At 46.3% G+C, this 19,862-nt stretch overlaps 1 protein-coding gene across 11 annotated transcripts in view; it reads right to left on the reverse strand.

Moving 5' to 3' along the window:
- The window catches only part of PALM2AKAP2 (PALM2 and AKAP2 fusion), a 504,955-nt gene that overhangs the window by 313,133 nt on the left and 171,960 nt on the right, over window positions 1-19,862 (reverse strand). For 9 of the 11 annotated variants that reach the window (XM_053204813.1, XM_027034800.2, XM_027034804.2 and 6 more), the window contains one exon: window positions 14,244-14,289. In XM_053204813.1, coding sequence (XP_053060788.1) covers window positions 14,244-14,288 — 45 coding nt within the window. In that variant the 5' untranslated portion in view covers window position 14,289. The other 2 variants (XM_053204814.1, XM_053204812.1) reach the window with 2 other exon arrangements.

Consider the following 19,862-nt stretch of genomic DNA (forward strand, 5'->3'; position numbering starts at 1 on the left):
AGAAGGAAGCGGAAAGGAAACCGTTGATGTTTCAGAGAGCCCTACATGGATTCTGCTACCACAGGCTATCATCATCAACAGATGGTCACTTCATTTACATTGAAGGCAGTGATCCTATGGGTTCCAGGAGGTAACTAACCCACCATAAAGTGCTAACACATGACAGGGCAGCTGGTCAGAAGCCACTGCTCACTGGCTTCCTGCTTGGACCCAGGGAATGTGGTACGTCTGTTCTCTGACTCTCATTCTGACACATTCTCTTTAAAATCCTCAGAGAGAGAGGAGCACCTGGGTGGCGCAGTCTGTTAAGAATCTGACTTCGGCTCAGGTCTTGCAGTTCATGGGTTGGAGTCCCACATCCGGCTCTGTGCGGACAGCTCAGAGCCTGGAGCTGCTTCAGGTTCTGTGCCTCCTTCTCTCTGCCCCTCCCCCGCTTGTATGCTTGTGCGTGCTCTCTCGCTCTCCCTCTCTCAAATAAATAAATAAACATTAAAAAAAAATCCTCAGAGAGAGCAGAATGAGGGTTCTGGCAATTTCTAGGGAGAAAGAAAAATGATCTGGAGAATCACCAGTGTTTTCCCTCCACCCTCTCAGTCCCTGTCACTAGGGGGACAAAAATGGTTTTACATGTAATGACTTATTTTTAGATGGGCCAAGCCATCACCTCTAAGACATCAGGTTTTCTGGCTTCCAAAGGGAAGCAGCATGCAGTTGGCTTAGCTGGCAAGGATATAAGAAGAAAATTCTACAGGAGCAAAACTCACATGTGAGCACTTCGGCGAATACAAGCCTTCCATCGTGGTAGCCCAGACAACATTACAAGCGTGACTGAGATGCTTTACTGTTCTGGACTGCCAGCAAAAAGACACCAGTTACTTCTCTAAGGTAAAAGACACCTGGAGCCCTAATGGCAGATACAACCACAGAGGACATGCCACCTGGAGCAGGAGACAGCAAAATTTTTCTATAAGGGGTCAGAGAATAAATACTTCAGGCTTTGCAGGCCACATGGTCTCTGTCAGAACTATTCAGCTGTGCTGTTACAACATGAAGCCAGCCCTAGACAACACATAAATGAACGAGAATGGCCCTGTTCTAATAAAACTTCATGCGTGGACATTGAAATCTCAACTTCACGTAATTGTCACATGTCATGAAATGTTCCTCGAAAAAATTGTTTTCCCAACCATTTATAAATGTAACGACATACTGCTCACAGGCCTTATGAAAACAGACTGCAGGCCAGATTTGACCCGTGGCGGGGAGGGGGGGGGGGGGGGGGCGGGTATTGCTTGCTGACCCTTGGCCTAAACTGAAAATAAGAATTTTCATTTGTTCCTAATTCTGAAGCTGCCATATCAAATTGATTTTCCTTCTTATCTCACTGTGATTCTGAAATCACACTAGTAAAATGGATAAATGAAAAAACAAACAAACAAGACAAATAAAATCAACCATCACAGCCCTCTCGACCAAAACATCCAGGCTGGGAATCATCTGGTTGTGGCCGCAGCGCGACTCATTCGCCAACATGCCATGAGGCCCCATCTTGCTCAATGCAGGATAAGATATACGGCTTGTTGAAGGCTAGCATTCCAGTGGTATTTTTAAACTCACTCAGTGTGAGCCATCTCCCTGTTTAGTCTTATTGCAGATTTATATTATTCAAAGGTCGGAAGGGAAGGGGGCAGATGCGGGGGCTGGGAAATGTAGCAATTTCTGAAATTCAGCTGTTTTCCTCCTTCCAACACACATTAGGCCATTTCATATTCTCCAGAAAAGATATGTCCAGTGGCTTTCTTGAAAACGCATTAATGTATTGATGAGGCACTCTTACCCTTCTAATATGCATCCTATCTCCCTACAAATATATTACTATTTAAAATCGATGGGTATTGGGGTGCCTGGATGGCTCAGTTGGTGAAGCGTCCAACTCTTGATTTTGGCTCAGGTCATGATCTCGTGGTTCATGAGTTCGGGCCCCACATTGGGCTCAGCGCTGATAATGCAGAGCTTGCTTGGGACCCTCTCTCTCTCCCTCTCTTTCTGCCTCTCCCCCATGCTTGCTTGCCCTCTCTCTCTCCCAAATTAATAAACTTACAAAAACAGTCAATAAAACCAATGAGTATCTTCACACTCACGATGGAAGCGTCAAACACAGCCCTAGCAAAAGCGGGTTCTGAATCAGTGGTGAAGGCAACAGGTATGTGAAGGTGATGGGCTTGTCAGATGAAATACGGGGTGCCCAGTTAAATCTGAATTTCCAATAAACAAATCATTGTCTAGTATGAAAGTGTGTCCCGTGCAATAACCAGGCATCCTGTGTTTTTAGTTGCTAAATGTGATAACCCTGGGAGGGGGTAGTGAGAGGGCCAGCCTGGAAAAGCAGGTAATTATTGGGGGAAAATAAGAATTTGTTATAGGTCTGGGAGGGGTACTTGTTATGAAAGAGTCACGCACCAAAGACTGGGTGGATTTCTTGTTCCGGTAAAGTTGGGTGCAAAGAGAACTGCTCACACGAACCGCGAGATCGTGACCTGAGCCGGATTCGGACACCTCAGCAACTAGGCCAACCGGGCGCCCAACACCGGTAGTTCCTGAGAGAGGACGGGAGGCTGACAGAACTGTCTGTATGCGGAGGGTGTTGGTGGTTACGCAAATCTACACGTGAGTTACAATTTAGAGAAGTATGCATCAAAAAGGTCACGTTTGCTCTGTTAATTTTCTTCTTTAAAGTGGGCTTTCCGTTGCTATGTCTCACAGAAAACTCACGAGTTCATCCAGCAAGCTGCATAAGGAACTGATTGGCGGAGCAGTTCTGACTCTAGCCCAACACCATGGCTTTCTTACAGGGTCCCCGTCCCACAGGGCCCCTCGGAGGGTTTCTGACAGGCCCACCCACCAATTTGCTCAACATGCCTAAACCTATCTACATCTCACTTAGCTTCAAGCTGTAACCCCACCCGGTCACCTCCTCAAAATCCTAGCAATTAAATAAAACATGCTGTGAAAGGCAGACGTGGAAAACTGGTGGCCCAGGGTGGGGGCTGGCAGGGAGGGAGGTGGGATGGGAAATGAATCCAGCCCACACGGTGCTAAAATCTCTTTATGTTTGGTTTGGCCGATACAGTGTTTAAATCGTTATGAACATTTAAACATCAACAGACTCCCTTCAAAAGCTGGATTTCCAGGTCCTCTTGAAAAAGCAGAAGATCCTGGGCGTGTATCCTCACAAAGTACCAATCAACTAGAGTTGAATGCTGCCTGCCCCGGAGAAGCCGGCCCTCTCTGGGTGACCACAATCCCAAGAGCTCAGCCACCGTGTCAACCTGGCACCCGTACACATCTGGGTTTTTAATGCCAGGCATTTGGCAGGGTGTCTGGCAATGGGAAGCCCTCTGGAGTTGGGAGACCCTTCTTCCCTCCCCCTTAAAAAAGCTACAGGATGAAGTTGCCACATTTTACTTGTTTTCAGAGCCCCAGGGTGCCCTGGCTCCCTGTAGAGAAGATGTTCCATGCCTGCCTGTCCACTGCTAAGCCAGTCTGCTCCCAGCTTTCCTCTGTGGACCCAGGCTTAGGACGGGTGGAGAGCTGGAATCATCCAGAGGCAGTAGCAGCTGACATGTCCAGACAGAGATGATGGTGGCAGTGGGGGAGGGGGGAGTAACTGAGCAATTGAAATTACTTTCCCTTTTGCCTCCTCTGTGGTGTCAGAGTGAGTACTTTCTCTTCATTCTCCCCTATCAGATCCAATACTGATGGGGCATCCATTATTCTCACTCCGGCGTGAATAAGGATGGGGGTGATCAGGCTACCAGTGTCTTCTTTCCAGTAGTTGGTGGCACTAGACAGTATATCCCACAGCGAGCCTCCAGGCTCTGCCTTCTGACCCACCCCCACCAGACTTATCCCACCGTTAAATATCCTTCAGCTTCTACTGCGAGTTTTATTTGATGAACAGCGCTACATATTGAACACATATGCCCGGACTTTACTGTTCATGCACAAGGCTGCCTGTTTAGCACCTGGTAAAGAGAAATGGGGACCTCAGAGGATAGGCTTGTCACCATCCCACAGTGTGTTTTTGTTTGCCTGGATAAGCAGTATTTCCTTTCAAGGTCACTATTTAACTTCAAGCTTTTCAGATTTTTTTTTAACTGATTGTTTTTTTCCAGCTTTATTGAAGTGTGATTGATAAGAATTGTATATATTTATGGTGTACAACGTGATGTTTTGATATATATATATATATATATATATATATATATATATAGTCATTGTGAAACAATTACCACAATCAAGGTAATTAATACATCCATCGTCTCACATAGCTGTCGTGTGTGTGTGTGTGTGTGTGTGTGTGTGTGATAACACATGAGATCTACTCTGCACACTTCAAGTATGTAACAAATGATTATTAACTGCAGTCACTATGCTATACATTAGGTCTTCTGAACTTACTCATCTTCTAACTTAAAGTTGTATCCTTTGATCAATATCCCCCTTTGCTCCCACCTCCCAGTCCCTAGTAAGAGCCATTCCACTCTGCATTACTATAAGTTTGACTTTTTTCTCTATTTCATATATAAATGAGATCATACAGTACCTGCCTCTCTGCATCTGGCTTATTTCACTTAGCATAATGTCTTCAAGGTCCATCCGTGTTATCACAAATGGCAGGATTTCCTTCTTTTTAAAGGCTGAATAAAAATGCCATTATTATATAAACCACCTTTACTTTATCCATTCACCTGTCAATGGACACTTAGGTCATTTCCATATATGGGCCACAGTGAATAATGCTGCAATGGACGTAAGGGTACAGATATCTCCTGGAGGTAGTGATTTTACTTCCTCTGGACATGTACCCAAAAGTGGGATTGCTGGACCACGTGGTAGTTCTATTCCTAATTTCTTGAGGAACCGCTCTATTCCTTTTCACTTTTCAAATCTTACATGCCTCAGAGTCCCCATGGAACAAGGAAATTTTTGAACCACTCCCCACCCCATTAGAGGCAGCAGGTATTATCAACCCAAGCTGACAAGTCAGACCATAGAAACTCAGTGTTTGGACCAACCAGGAGCCCCACAGAGGGCTCTATACTTCTCAGCCAAGAGGCACCTCTCACAGATCACAGCCTCTCTATCATGTCACATATGGGACACACATACTACCAGAGCCGCCAGGATCCTGAGGCCCTGTGTGGTAGTTACCGGCCTCAAAGTTGTTGCCGTTTTTGCTCAAACTCAGAGAAAGAAGATCCCCCTGCTTACCACCAAAGGGGTTAAATTTTCAAGCATATGTTTTTCTCTTAAGAATAACATTTTTTTTCTAACCCTCAAAGTTTTAAGTTTCAGCTCTGAATTTAAAAATAAAGCGAATACTCAGATGACTGGTTATGATTTTGAAGAAGGGGGTGGAATCCCACCCACCTAGAATAGTCAGTAAACCAGGATAATTCAGCAAAACGGTAAGGGCAGGTTTTACAAACGCCCCAAGGACATTTGGTAGTGCACAGACTGTCATGAGCCTAGAAGCCCACAGGGTAATGAGACAGGCTGCAGGGCAGGGGTGGGTGGGGAAGGAAGATGTGTTCTGAGCTCTGGCCCACAGTCTTTTTCACCTACAACCAGGGCTTTTATCTTGGGGGCACATGTGGCTTTTCTTTTCCTTTCCATCTTGTGCAAGGGAAAGGTACCAGGTGCCCTATCCCCATCTTCTGGCTAAGCTCGTGTGACGCAATAGAAGCATTGATACTAGAGTCAGAGATCACCACCAAGCATTTTTTCTATGCGTTCAAGTGTTATGTAAACAGGCTACGGGTTGTCTTTGTCTGTCTGTCTCTCGCGTATGTAATAATCTCCTTTTGAAGATTTTGTTCAACATGAAACTAATGGAAAAGACTGACATGAGAATTAACCAAGGGCATATGTACCTCCAACACACACCACCCCACAAAATCCTCTGCTTCTGCTGGCATTTCCTGTCAGAAATAGGTCTCAGCTGTGCATGTTCTCCCAAACCCACAGCGCTCATGTGCGAACTCTCCTCTGCAAAGTATCCCGCGCTGGGCGGCCATCAGCCACAATCTGTCCATGTTCTCCTGGGCTGCGTCCTGGACGGCGTGGACGCTGTGCGTTGTGTTTTGAGACAGGCAAGAGTCTGGCTGAGGCTGAATCCTTCTGCACGTGAAGGGTTGGGCCGAACAATGGACGCTACAAGTAAGGGTGAGGGAAGCTCGTGGGACCTCTTGGTGAGAATAAACTCCTCTTTGATAGGCCAGTGACAAGCCAGCCCTGTGTACGCACAGACTGGCTTGGGAGAAACAATAGCCATCATCGACTAAATGAGTCTCAGTTGCGGCTCATCTTGGCAGCCTATTAGAGTTGCCCACGTGAGAAGCAGCTGCATGATGAAGTGGGTGTGAGGGCCAGAGAGGCTGCTACCCAACCGTATCACCTGATCTGCTAGGGGACCTCTATTAGGGGTACACCCACAGCGCCGTAATAGGTACCGTGCCCCTCTCAAAGGCCTCCCACTGGACGGCCAGGTATCTGCCCGACTGCGTGGCCCTCTGCGTGAATTTTGTAGCCCATGCTTTTAACCAGCTAATCCGAAGCATACCCTTCAAACAGGTGTCTTCAAGTGACCCATAGAAACTTCACTCTCTTTAAATCAATTAAAACAACTACCCAAACAAAGACCTCCTCCTGATCAGCCACTTGGTGTGCAAAGATACTACATCACTTTCAAACTGAGCTTTCTGTAGGCTCCCATTTGGTCTTTTATTCTATTTCGCCTCTTGTAGATATCCACACCTCACAAACTCCCGGACATGTCCCAGTGGGAATGTGGCACTGATCAAGACCCAGGCCACGATCTTCCTTTACCATTAATCTAGCCCTTCACCGGAGATTCTCCACTTGTACTCCCCAGAAGAGCAGCTGCAGCTGAGAAAGCATCGCTTGGGGACTTGTTAGAAAGGCAAATTAGCAGGCCCTGCCCTAGACCTGCTCAATCAAACACCCTGGGAGTGGGATCCAGCAACCTGTGTTTTAAGGAGCTCTTGGATAATCCTAATGCATTAAAGTTTGAGAATCACTGTTCTACACCATATCTGTTAAAATGTCTATGTCCAATGCCAGTTGCCGCTATTACGAAGGTCTAAGTCCAGCTGGGTCTCCCTATATTGTCTATTACTTGAGGCTGATAATAAATTGAAATCACCTAAACACCCTGGGTGATATATGTGAGGGCGTCAGATTCGAATATTGTATTCTTAAAGATTCTTCTCTAACAGGAATTTCCCACATCAAGGTACTGATTGTCTACAATTTTTCTGTTAATTTTGAAAGAGCAGCCACTCACCAAGATGTGAATATTCTGGGTTACCATAATGTCAATGATTACAAGAGCTCACTTAATATCAGAAGAGATGGTAAATATGCACTATTTTTCCAACAATCCAAACATTTGGACACCAAACTCACAAAGCCCTGGTGAAAAACACCGAGGGGGATGCTGATAATATTACTTCCACAATATCCTTATGAAATCCAAATAAGTCCATGCATAAGAAAAGCACATTGTTAAGTTCAAAGTTCTACCTACAGCTGGAGGTCACACAAGGTCGACCTGTGGACTCAAAGGAATTTTGTTTTGTCCACACATTTTTTAAAAGTGTTGAAACTAGTTCTCTTTTAAAGGGAGATCTCACATTTTCAAAAAGCACATTTCCTGCTTCTGGTGAAAATGGGTTGATGTGACAACATAAATTCCATGTTCCCACATGGTATAAATTTACCGTGTCCTAACTGCGAAGAGGCATCTGCTTTCCAGGTCCTCACGACTGCCCACTCAGTCTGTGTCACTCCTTTACGTTACCTGTTAGCCCTTGGAGCTTTGAAATTTGCAACTCCTATCCACTATACACAACGCTTTTCATTATTAGTAGTATCCTCCCGCACTGGAAATGCTCAGTAGCTACCATAGTCATCTGAAATTTCCCAGTTTGGCTAAAATGTTGAAGTTAGTAGAATTCATCTTTCACTCTTTGTGTCCATTTTCTGTTTAAGGATCCACGAGTTCTGATTTGTTGATTCACATACAAACAGAGAACTTTGGGTGCTTTCTATATCCTTGCTCTGGGCATTTCCCATGAAATTTCTCAAATAACCTTCATGACAATTCCATGAGGTAGGTATTATGATTATCCACATCTTGCAGATGAGGAAACCAAGAGACGGTGAGGTGAGGACATAGAGATGTTAACAGAAAAGCCAGGACTTGAGTCAAGGCTTTAGGATACCAGAATCCCTGCTCATAACTCACCAGACCATGCGAGTCACTGCTAGTCCAGGAGGCCACTGTCCAGTGTCTCCATGCATCAGTGCCAATATGCTGTCTCAGTCAATGTCACACCACATGATGACCGATGTCACACCAATAGTGATTATTGTCAAGCGAGTTGAATACTCCCAAAGGGGATCAGTGATGAAATGAGGGTAGTTCAAAGGACCAACAGCAGGGGTCCCAAAAGTGTTGGGCAGCCCCAAAGAAATGCACAAGCACCAATACTGAGCCCTGGTTTCCCCTAAACATTGACAAATCATACTCCACAAGTCCACCTGCTTGGCTTTTTTAACGATGACTTTTTAACGAAGGCTGCTGTATTTCTCGGGGCCCTTGCCAGAGTAGCTGCTCTTTGTCCCAAGAGGCTAAAGCCTGAAATACTCAGAGGTCCAAATAAGTGGCCAGAGAGGTGTATGACCCTGGCGCATGTTTGTGTAAGCCTTGCCTTGGCACCCTCAGACCTGGCAATGACCCTAAACAAGCCCAAAGCGGCACCTATCTCCTGGGTGGCCCCGCAGATTCAGCTGGGGTGAACACTTCCTCAGCACCAGTATCCAGAGCAAACCATCGTTTAGGCCTGAACTTGAAATTTTAGAAGCACGGTATCACCCTTGTTTCTGAGATGGAGGAAGAAACAAACGAGTGGTCAGGATCTTTGTTTCTTCATTCCTTTGCTGTCACCTGCCAGTGACACAGATTCACAAGGGACATATACAGGGATGGTCCCCACAAGAATCCATTGTTTTACTATAGGGTTTGGGGTTTGAGTGTCTAAACCCTCTGAGGGGTCCCTGGCTTGGGAAGCTGGACTGGGCGGGGATCACATGTAAACTGCAGGAAGGACTTCTTCCCAGGCTATGCAGACCAACCTAAGTGGCCTGGATCAAAAGCAGGCTGATTGGCCCCCTCTGCCCCTAGTTCCACACTCTAACCCTTATCGTTCCACGGCAGGAAGAGGCATGGAGACACGAACCCAAGGAAATGCCAAAAGTGTTTCTCTGCAAGTGCAGGGCACAGCCAGGCTAAGCCACCCACCAACATCCAGGCCTTCTCCGGACAGAGAATGGGAGCAGGTGGGAGCCACAGGCCCACTAACTGTGCTCTCTGCGTGAAAGTCTCAAGAGGCAGAGGAGCCCAAAGTGAGATCCCCAAAAGGGCAGATTCCACAGAGGCACATCCAGGCCCACATGTCCTCAAGTTCATCCCTCTCCTCCTGACTGTGGGACTCTAGCTCAAAGGATCCTTGTGGCAGCTTCCCCCGACCCCATCAGGGCACCCCTCCAAAGCGAGATGTGCCACTAACACAAGGGATCAGGATTCAGGAGGGACTGGCCTCAACACGTCTCTTCCACATCTCACTGTGTGGGCTTGGATACCTCTGTAGAGTCACTTGTAAAGTGGAGGTAACGAGACCTGCCCCACACAGCTCAGAATTGAGGTAACGCGTGCCAGTTTTTATAAATCACATACTGGTGTACAAATGCAAAAGACCATTTTTATTATTCCACAGAGTGGGTTCTTATTAAATGACAAAATTCTCTAAAAAGCCTGTGTAGGTTGGATGGGACTTTCATATTTTTAGCACAAGGGGACATGCTCGTGTTGGTCCCTGGTACAGGCCCCAGGCCTTGTCCATATGGCTCCGGGGGCTTTGGCCCAAGACGACCTCTGAAACATTTAGTTATCTTCCCACAGGTCCAGGGAAGGCCGTCTTCCTCCCGGATGCACAGACATAACATCCTCTCTCAAAGTTGATTTCCATTGAGACACAGTAGCTTCTTCCCCAAGGGAGCGTTACTCATTCCGTCAGAACTCACATCAGATCTCTCCATGCACTGAAACCCAGCTTGGAAGACGCTCAAAAGGATGTGGGCCTCCTGGTTTGCCTGGGCCTTTCCCAGTGCTACTGGATCAGTCTGCTTCTCCCTCGCTGGCTCACCCTGAGGTTGTTGGAGCCACCTGCACAGTGTGCTCGTAGGAAAAGCAGAAGATGGGCCACCGTCTTAGGGGTAGCAATTTAGGGCAGTCATCCAGGCAGCAATACAGGGGCTCCAGTGCCCTGAAGTGTGGGTTCAAATCCTGGCTTTGACACTATCTGTTAATGTTGGGCTCTTTACCTATAAAATCTGGGTAAATACAGTAGTTCCTACCTCATCAGTTTACTCGCATTAAATGACATAAGGTGTGTTAAAATGCACTTTAGTCTTATTGCCGAGTTTGCGCCTTCAGCTACCGACTTAACTCCTACATGCCTTTGGCTTTCCCTTTCTCTTATTAACGGTTCCAAATACATAATAAACAAACAATAAACAAATAAATAAATAAATATCTTCTGCTAACCAGGAGGCGATTATATTTTATCTTGCCCAGTCTTCAGGACTTGCTCCAAGGTCTCCCGTCTGGAGAATGTTCCACAGCTCCTTGAGGTTAGGTCACCTGCTCCACAGGAGTGCTCATTTGCGTAAGTGCTCTTGGCACTACATAGTAACTGTTTATGTGTGTTTCTCCGTTAGATTTTTTTCATCTTTTTTAACGTTTATTCATTTTTGAGAGACAGAGAGAGACAGAGACCGAGCAGGGAGGGGCAGAGAGAGAGGGAGACACAGAATCTGAAGCAGGCTCCAGGCTCTGAGCTGTCAACACCGAGTGACGTGGGGGCTCGAACCCATCAACCGTGAGATCATGACCTGAGCCAAAGTTGGACGCTTAACTAACTGGGCCACCCAGGCGCCCCCAGACTATTAACAACTTAAGGTTTAACAACAACAACAAAAAAGCAGATCACACAGTACCTTGTTGAATAATGTTCAACAAATGGCAATTGTACTGTAATTCCCTAGAATTATTATTCACATTAATTCTGCTACAGAGGCAGTTTGCTGTCTCCTACTATTATAGCTTTGGGAGTGTCCCTACAGATGGAAGGAGTGCCTGGGAGTAGAGACAGTTGTCAAAGATGGACTTGTTCTTCTTCTGTCAGGAAGTAGGATGAGATTCATCTTTTCTCATTGATTAGGCTCTGGATTCAACTGGAAAAAATCAATTATAGTACCATAGTCTCTGAGTACTTTATTCTCTAGTGGGTTAAAAAAACAAAATCCCAGACTACCATGCGACAAATGGGTCACAGGACGTTCTTTCAGGATGTAAGTGTGTAAAAAGTAATATCTTCCATCTGATGGCTGAGACTTGGGGACACTGACTTTTTGGTATTGATAGTACCTTCCCAGAGGAGGCGCTCTGTGGGCACCTGCTAATCAATGGATGGATGAATCCTCGAGTGGCAGCTCTGGGCCTGTGTCTGAAGCAGCTAGAGGAACTGACGCTGGACACAGCCCTGGCCTTTATTCAGAATTAAAGGGCAAAGTTTTAAAGGCTGCTCAGACTCTTCCTGCTTCAGAGGTATTGTCTCTAACCCTCACAGAACAGGGTAGCACTGCAGATAGGAAGTGGGGACTCTGCCTCGACATCATCTAATGACAACCACATGTCTGGTACTTCAACTGCATCATATCTAAACCTTACAACCAGCCCATGAGTAGAACTCATGAGCTCATTTAACAGATAAAGGAACAGTGGTCCAGGCTAACAACAGCCCAAGACCCTACAGACTAGAATCCTCATCTGTCTGCTCTGCCTCTTGGAGAGTAGCCCAAATTGGTGAAGAGAGAGGGACTTATTCTCTTCCTCTTTCACATCTCCAGACATACTTCAGGAGCGCTAGGCTCCGGAGGCAGGCTTGTGAGCTCCCAAAGGTTCCCTGAGAACTCTAGGAAGGTGACAGAGAGAGGCACGGTTTGCCGAATTTGGAGAGTGTGCACTAGGCCAAAGTGTAGCATAGAATGATTTATTGATATGGTCTCAAGACCCACTGACCCCTCCCTTTTCTCTCTCTCTCTCTCTCTCTCTCTCTCTCTCTCTCTCTCTCTCTCTCGTACACACACACACACACACACACACACACAGTCATTCACTGAGAGTATCTGAACCAATAACAACGCATACATTAATTGAGGCTGATATGTTCATGAGAGTCATCAACATCCTCCTAAGTACAGGACAAACTCAATTCCACAACTGAATATGCACAAGTATTTGTGTGTATACTAATCATATAGTCAAGAGAATTCCAAACTACTGGTTGGATCTTTCTTGAAAATCCACTTGGCCCCTGCTGGGATCACCCAACCCCATTTGGAAAGGGGTGACCCCAGTGTAAGCTGCTACTGGCTCCCTGTTCAGAGAGCAAGACCTCTCATAGAGCTCAGCTGTTCCTCAGGCATCCAGTAAAGCTGGTCAGGCAAAAGCAGAAAATGTGACAACTGTTGGAAACCTTCCCACAGCCTATGGGAGCAACTGAACGTTCTCTGGAGCAGTCACTTCATGGGCGGTTAAAGCAGCCTATTATTCAGTTTATATAAAACACCCACCAGCTACTTGGCACCAATAACTGAATATCTCCATTCTTACCAAGTTCGTGACACGATGGCCACACTGCCTTGCCACTAGGTTTAGAAACCATAAACAACTTCATTAACCATCAAGATACACATGCACAGAGGGAAAGGGAAAGGAAAAAAAAAAAACAACTTTCCTGAGTTCTGAAGACCATGTTCAAAGATTGCCCAACAGGCAAAAAAACCATAGCATTTCAACATTGCCAACAAATGTCCCTCTCACTTCAGTGGTAAAATCTCCAAGACATTTCAGATTTGAAGTCGTTGATAAAGAGGTTCTCAGTGCTACGGAAATCATATCAAATGCTTCTTTTAAAGAGAAGGGCCTGTATGCATTTTCCCTATGAAGAACCTGTCCAAAGGATTTCGAAAACACTTTAATATACTTTGCTTCCAAAACATTACACATCGTTTCTCCAACAAATTTATATGTGTTTCCAGAGAACTCCTGGACCAAAAAAAAAAAAAAAAAAAAAAAAAAAAGGTACTTAGGTAGAAGAACGTCTGGAGACTCTTTTATGCCAGTATGTTAACAGACCTTCTCTTTTAATTGTTATTATTTCATATAGCAGCAGTAATCATTCCCTCATCTGCAAAGGAAATATATAATCCAGCTGTGGTGGCTCCAGTGAAAATACCACATCTGTGGATCATTGGCAACACTGTGGCAAGATTGCTCAAATCTACACAGTCCCAGAAAGTTCTCTTTTGTACTCAAGATGCACGAGGGTACACTTTTCTGAAAGTGCATGTAAACTTTGCCAAAACTGGTTGTGCCTTTGTATGCTAAAAACAGGTTTCAGATTATCCACCCCCTTAAGAAGGATGCTCTCTTGGAACATTATGCCCAGGACCCAGTCGTCAGCAGAAGTCCCCAGATCCCGCCAGGATGGAGGCTTGTGCCAGCGTCCTTGTCAATATCAAACAGCACAGGGGAAATTAACGCCCCGGTTGCAGGAGGAGGTTTCTACCGCGTGGCTGGCAGTGGAGCTAACTGCTGGTTTCCCACTTAGGAGACCAAACAGCTTCCACAAGAAGGGTGGCAGCCACCGTTCAGGTCGCCGTTCTCTTGGTTCTCCAGGGTATGCAGTCAGAGTAGTACGGATCACTGGGTGATAATATTCCAGGAATCGCCCCTTCCCCCCAAGCCCACCCCCATGCGTCTGTTCGGTCTTTTCCCAAAGCCCAGTAGCAAGCATTTTATTTCTAAGCCAATCTTCCACATTCAAATCCCCAGCCCAAAGCGCGCCCTGGGGGTTTCTGTCTACAGACGTAATAAAAGAAACGGCAACGTAGCTGAGCCTTGACAGACTTTTATCCCCCAAACACATGCCCTGCGGCTACTGTGCTGGAACGTCGATGGCCCCAAAACACTCGGGGTCCCCTTCCATCCCAGACAATAGAGCAAGAAAATAAAATGAAAGTGGACTTACTGCTATGGCTTGCAGCCTTTCCTTGTGCAATTCCGCCTCTGCCATCCTGGAGAAGGGCACACAGGGAGGGGAGAAAGAAAAACAAAACACACGCTGTAGTGACCTGAGGAAATGGATGGGCACCCCGAGGGGCTGCGCTAGAAGCCCGGGGAGAGCCGAGGGGCGGCCGGGGATCCGCTCTTGGGGTGGCGGGCAGAGCTGTGCGCGCGGCTGGCTCGCCGGCTCAGCCTCCGGCCCCCGCCCGCCTGGCTGCGCCCCAGCGCCGCCGCTAACTGCACAGCTCCCGGCCGCCGGCGGCCGCGCCAGTCGGGGACGTGGGCCACTGGCAGCCGCCGGGAGGGCGCGCCCGCCCCGCGCTGGTCCTCCGCCCTGACGTCTCGGCGCCTCGCTCCGCCCCTGGGGTGTGGGGGACCTGCGGCCGCCGCCCCCCTTGGCTCTAGGCAGGCAGGAGACGGCGGGCTGTCGCGGCGGGGGAGGTGGGGTCCCCAAGGCGCGGACGGGGAGCGCGCTTGCGGGTGGGCACCTGGGGCGAGGGCGCACGGCGAGAGGCTAGGGCGCACGGCCGGCTCCGGGGTGGACGCGCGCTGAGTCCGGGCAGGGCGAGGTGGCGCCAGTGCCAGCCAACAGAGGGGCCTGAGGCAGAAAGCGGGGCCCGGATCGCGAACTGTGACGTGCGGGCTGTGGCCACCGAGTATTCTGGCCGCCTTCTAGCGCATGCCAGATACTTGGGCTTCACGTGAGGACGTTTCCAGTAGGGAAGGGCTGCCTCGCCCACATGCCTTAGATGGCGAGGTCCTCGCACGTCAAGTGGACGGAGGGCAGGGTATAGCTCAAAACAGGCCACCCCTCTGTGAGGCCAAATGCGACTTAGGAAGACAGCAGAGAGTTTGTAGCCTTCGGAGCTCCCCCAGGCGGGGCTTCACAACTTAGCTGTGAAACCGTGGGCAGCTCACTTAACCGCTCTGAACCTCAGTTTCCTCATCTGAAAAATGGGGTGTCCTCAGTGATTAATGAGATAAACTATATAAAGGTGCTTTATAAAGGGCAATCTGTCCTGATCATTATCCTGTGACATTCTGGGCTGCAACGTTGAGTCTTTTCTTCCGTATGCCGTCTTGGAAAGGGCAAGTGGGATCTGGTCACTGAAATGCTTCACCTATTCTTTAAATAGTACTAAAGTGCATCTTTTGCGACAGGCCCTGGGCTGAATGTGAAAGATGGATCAGACCCAGTCCAAAAGGAAATAAATGCTAAAAACAAAAGAAATACTTCTTAATATTCAGGAGGGACCTGCTAAAATTCCGAACATTCGTAAGTAAGCTTTCCTGTATTAAATGAAATCATAAACACTGAAGAAAAAAAAAAAAGGCAATGTGACCTCTATAGACCCTTGATGATTCTATAAACACAGGACTTGAAAGGCATTTTAAAAGGTATGCACATCAAATTTGCCCAAATCACCTCTTTCCTGGGCAAATTCTTGCAATTCAACTAAATTGCCTTTTCAACTTTCACAGAGGTTTTACCTGTCACTTGATGAGCAATTATTCCTCTGCCCGAAGACTGAAGTTAGTCCCCAAAACAGTTTTACTGATTGATTGTTTTCTCTTCCTTTTCATAACGGGTGTGGGTGGAGCTGTGTCTGTGTCATAAATCGAAGCCAATGCCAGATTCCACATTCTCACTCCAATATATATCCAGAACTCCTACTTTCTGGCTGAGATCTATCCCTTTCTTCAAATACTTCATTTTCTCCTCACTTCCAGCACCAGCTCCCACAGGACAAGTTCTTTCCAGGGTGTTTGCTCACAAATAAACCAAGCTGTTATTGCTTCAGCAGAGTGACTGTGTACCCAACAATAGTGGAGAGTAACAAGATGAGAAAAGTGAGGCCCATGAGGTTGAGAGACTCAGCCAGAGCCATAAAGCTGAGATTTAAACTCAGATCAGACTCTCCAGAGCCCATGCTCTTTAGCACTCAGCACAGGTTCAGCAAGTGATACGGTTGGGGGGGGGGGGGGAGCAGACCCCTATAATAAGCAAGTAATGAATAAGAACTGGACTGTACATTTAAAATTTGTTTAAATGGTAAATTTCATGTCATGTATATTTTACCACAAAAAAAATTTTTTTAAAGGAGTAAAGAAGGGAGATGGGATGGGAGAAGAGCCTGGTCACCCGTTGGAAATGACCAGTTGGAAAACTCTGAATCACAGGTGAGAAGAATCAGGATTGGGGATATAAATTTGGGTGTCATCTATTTTGAGGTTATAGCTAAAGAAATGAGAATGGCCAGAGTGAGAAAACAGAACAAGAAGAGAAGAGTGGCACCTGGGTGGTTGAGCATCCGACTCTTGATTTTGGCTCAGGTGATGATCCCAGGGCCGTGGGATGGAGGCCTATGTCAGGCTCCATGCCAAGTGTCGACCCTGCTTAAGATTCTCTCTCTCTCTCTCTCTCTCTCTCTCTCTCTCTCCCTCCCTCCCTCCCTACCTCCCACCCCTCTCCCCTGCTCATGCTCTCTCCTTCTCTCTCTCTCTCTCAGAAGCAGAAGGAGGAGGAGGAGGAGGAGGAGGGGAAGGAGGAGGAAAGAAAGCCCAGTAAAGGAGTCTGAGAAATATCATCTGAGAAGCAGAAGGAAAAATCAGGAGGGGTGTTTGTATCAAAAGCCACAACAGGAGAAAAGGGATTTTCAAAAGGGTCAGATGCTTCTGAGAGGTCAAGAAGGATGCAGACTAAGAAGAGGCTATTGGCCTGGGCAGTCAGGAAGCCATAGGTGACATTGGGACAGTAATGTGTGTGTGTGGAAAGTCAGCCCGGAAGTGATTATAGGGAGTTGAGAATGAATGAAAAGTAAAGGGAAAGCATCTATGAGTATGAACCACTCCTTTCAGATCTTTGGATATGAAAGATGAAGGTGATTGGAGGAACAGGAAGGTGGTCTATGTGAAGCAGGGTCAAGTTAAAGGGTCATTAGGTCAGATAAGACTTGAAATGTTTCTGGAATGAAGGGAATTATGGCATCAGGAAAGTGAGGCCAAAGACACAATCAGAAGGGAAAATAAGTATTAAGTCTCAGATTAGACCATGAGCACTGGTAGCCTTGGAAGGAAGGAGTAATTAAGCAGGGCAGGAGGATGGAATGGGTAGAAACAAGAAGAAACTTTAAGATGAAGGAGAGAAAAGTTGAGTGAGTGTGTGACACGTGGCCTCATTTTCCCACCTAATGGAAGGATCATTGGGGTGGAGGTGGGGTGGGGGACTTCAAGAGAACAGAAATGATTTGTAAAGAAGCTGTGGAAAATGGGAAATATTAAGACATGGTTCCGAACCAGAAGTTTGCATCAAAATTTCCTGGAGCACATTTCCCTGAACATATACAGAAATAAATTCCTATGGGGTGAGGTAGGGGTTAGGGATGGGTTTAGAACCACTATACTGAGTTTACTAGAAATAGACAAAAGATTCATGACCAATTGTGTATACCTCCTCAGTGGTTTCTAACTACCTAAAACCCATGATACACACTGGTTGTGTGTTCACTCAGCGTTGAAGATTGTCAAGGCAGGTATGGCAAAAAGTCAAAGGAGAGATGAGATTCAGAATGCTGAACCCTGGGGTTTTGTCCAGGTGGAGGTGTAGCTGACTGATGTTGTTTGGATGCCCAATTTGCAAACCCCTTTCCTCTTTGGGGAATTCCCATATTACAAGCCACAGTGAGAGTTGAGAGCCACCTCTCATCATAGAACCTGGGAAATACCAGACACTTGCTTCCCCAGATCCCACAGAAGCGACAATATGGCATGCAATCTGGGCTCAGTCAGGCATGAGCATCTGCCAAGGATCTTGAAGACACAGCATCCCAGAATTCTTTCAGGCTGGTAGCTCACCTTTGGTCCTGCCCATTGTCCAAGCCCCCTTCTCTAGCCTTCTCGGCTATTCTGTGAATACACTTTCAGTTCCTGCCTTCTGTGCTCCTATCAACTGGAATCAGTTTCTATTGCTTGTCACTAAGAATCCTAAGTGAAACAGGAAGGCTTGTGAAATGAATGGCTGATGCTTGGCCACAGAGCAGAGGGAAAACATCTTCTCCTCTCACAGCACGGCTGTCTTCAAATCTCTACATTTTAGAATTTGAAAAATCATTGAATCCATTACAAACACAGACATTTCTAACCCAAATTATGCCACTTCTTTCATAAACTTTTATTGTGTAGCTATTCTGTACTAAACATTAGGCTATGGCTTGATATCACAAAGAATTCATAGTCCAGTGCTAATATTGGTGACTTGTTGTCTTCCACACATTTACAATCTGAAAAGATCTATTACAATGGTGCAGAATGTGTGTAACGAATCACTAGTTCATGCTGGGATATTAAATTGTGTTGTGTAAGCACTACCCATATTGTTTAACGGTTTTTCTGATAGATGCCGCATTCCAAAGCATTACATGGAGAGAATACGGAATGCTAGATTTGCAAAATAGATGTTTTATTAATAAAAGTTTCAGTCTATTTTAGAGCATGAGTCCTTTGGGAACCACAGATGAACATAGCCTACTCCCCTGGGGGGAAAACAGGAGCCCTGTAAACTGAGAGGGAAATGACTTGCCAAGACCCGTTGAGTGAGTAAAAGTTAAAGTCTTGTTAAGTGGAAGCTAGGAGCGTGAAATTTCAGAGTAACCTGAAGCTTTCTCTTGACAAAAGTAATTTTAAAAGGAATGCCCGGGTCCTCCACAGTGTTTGTATTTGTATGAGCTCTCTTTTGCCTTTTAGGGTCTTGTAGAATATGTAGTCATTCAAAACATATGTAGTAGCTCTGCACAGAATCAAAAGGAGGGGAACGGTGGTTGGAGGCTTTTGGCTCCTTTGGTTGTGAACAATTTAGGAAAGTTGATGGGATTTCAAGTATGTGCTGTGTTTCTCTATGTGATTTGAATGATAGATTCATCTAGAGAGTTTCCATGGGGCAAGAAAGAGAAGTTAGAAAACAGAACCAACCAAGATTAGGCTGGATGTCACTTAAGATGTATATTGACTAGGCTCTGTACATGGTAGATTCAGAATGAGCAGTTGGAAATCTATCTAGAAGTGAACGTTAGTATTTTAGTTTGATGGCTTCCTTTTGTCTTGGTTCACTCTGGACATGTCAGCTGACTGATGCTGTGGGTCAGCATCATTTCACGAGAGGAAATGAAGTGGTATAAGGAAGGTATATGGGAATTAGAGCAGGGTAGTTAAGGATCATTCTACATTTGTCTTGCTTGATACTTACATGTTGGCTCATAATAATCCTGTTACTGATAACAGTTTTGAAAAGTGGGATTAGGAAGTAGTAGGTGGGTGTTACGCAGAAAAAAGGCATGAACTCTATGGACAAGTGTGAATCCCGGCCCAGAGATTCATCGACTACACCCTTTGAATTCTTTTAGGTGCCCTTTCCTTCTCTTTAATGTGGGATGATAACTTTAACCTCATAGGGGTGTTGTGAGAAATCAGGGCATCAGCATAAAATACTGAAAAGAGTGACCACAGCAGCTGCTCCAGAACCAGTAGGTCCTAATTACTCAACCCGATGTTGCCTCATTAATAATGTCATAGACGGGACCAAGTGAGT

This window comes from Acinonyx jubatus, chromosome D4, assembly GCF_027475565.1.
Source record: "Acinonyx jubatus isolate Ajub_Pintada_27869175 chromosome D4, VMU_Ajub_asm_v1.0, whole genome shotgun sequence".
Taxonomy (NCBI): Eukaryota; Metazoa; Chordata; class Mammalia; order Carnivora; family Felidae; genus Acinonyx; species Acinonyx jubatus.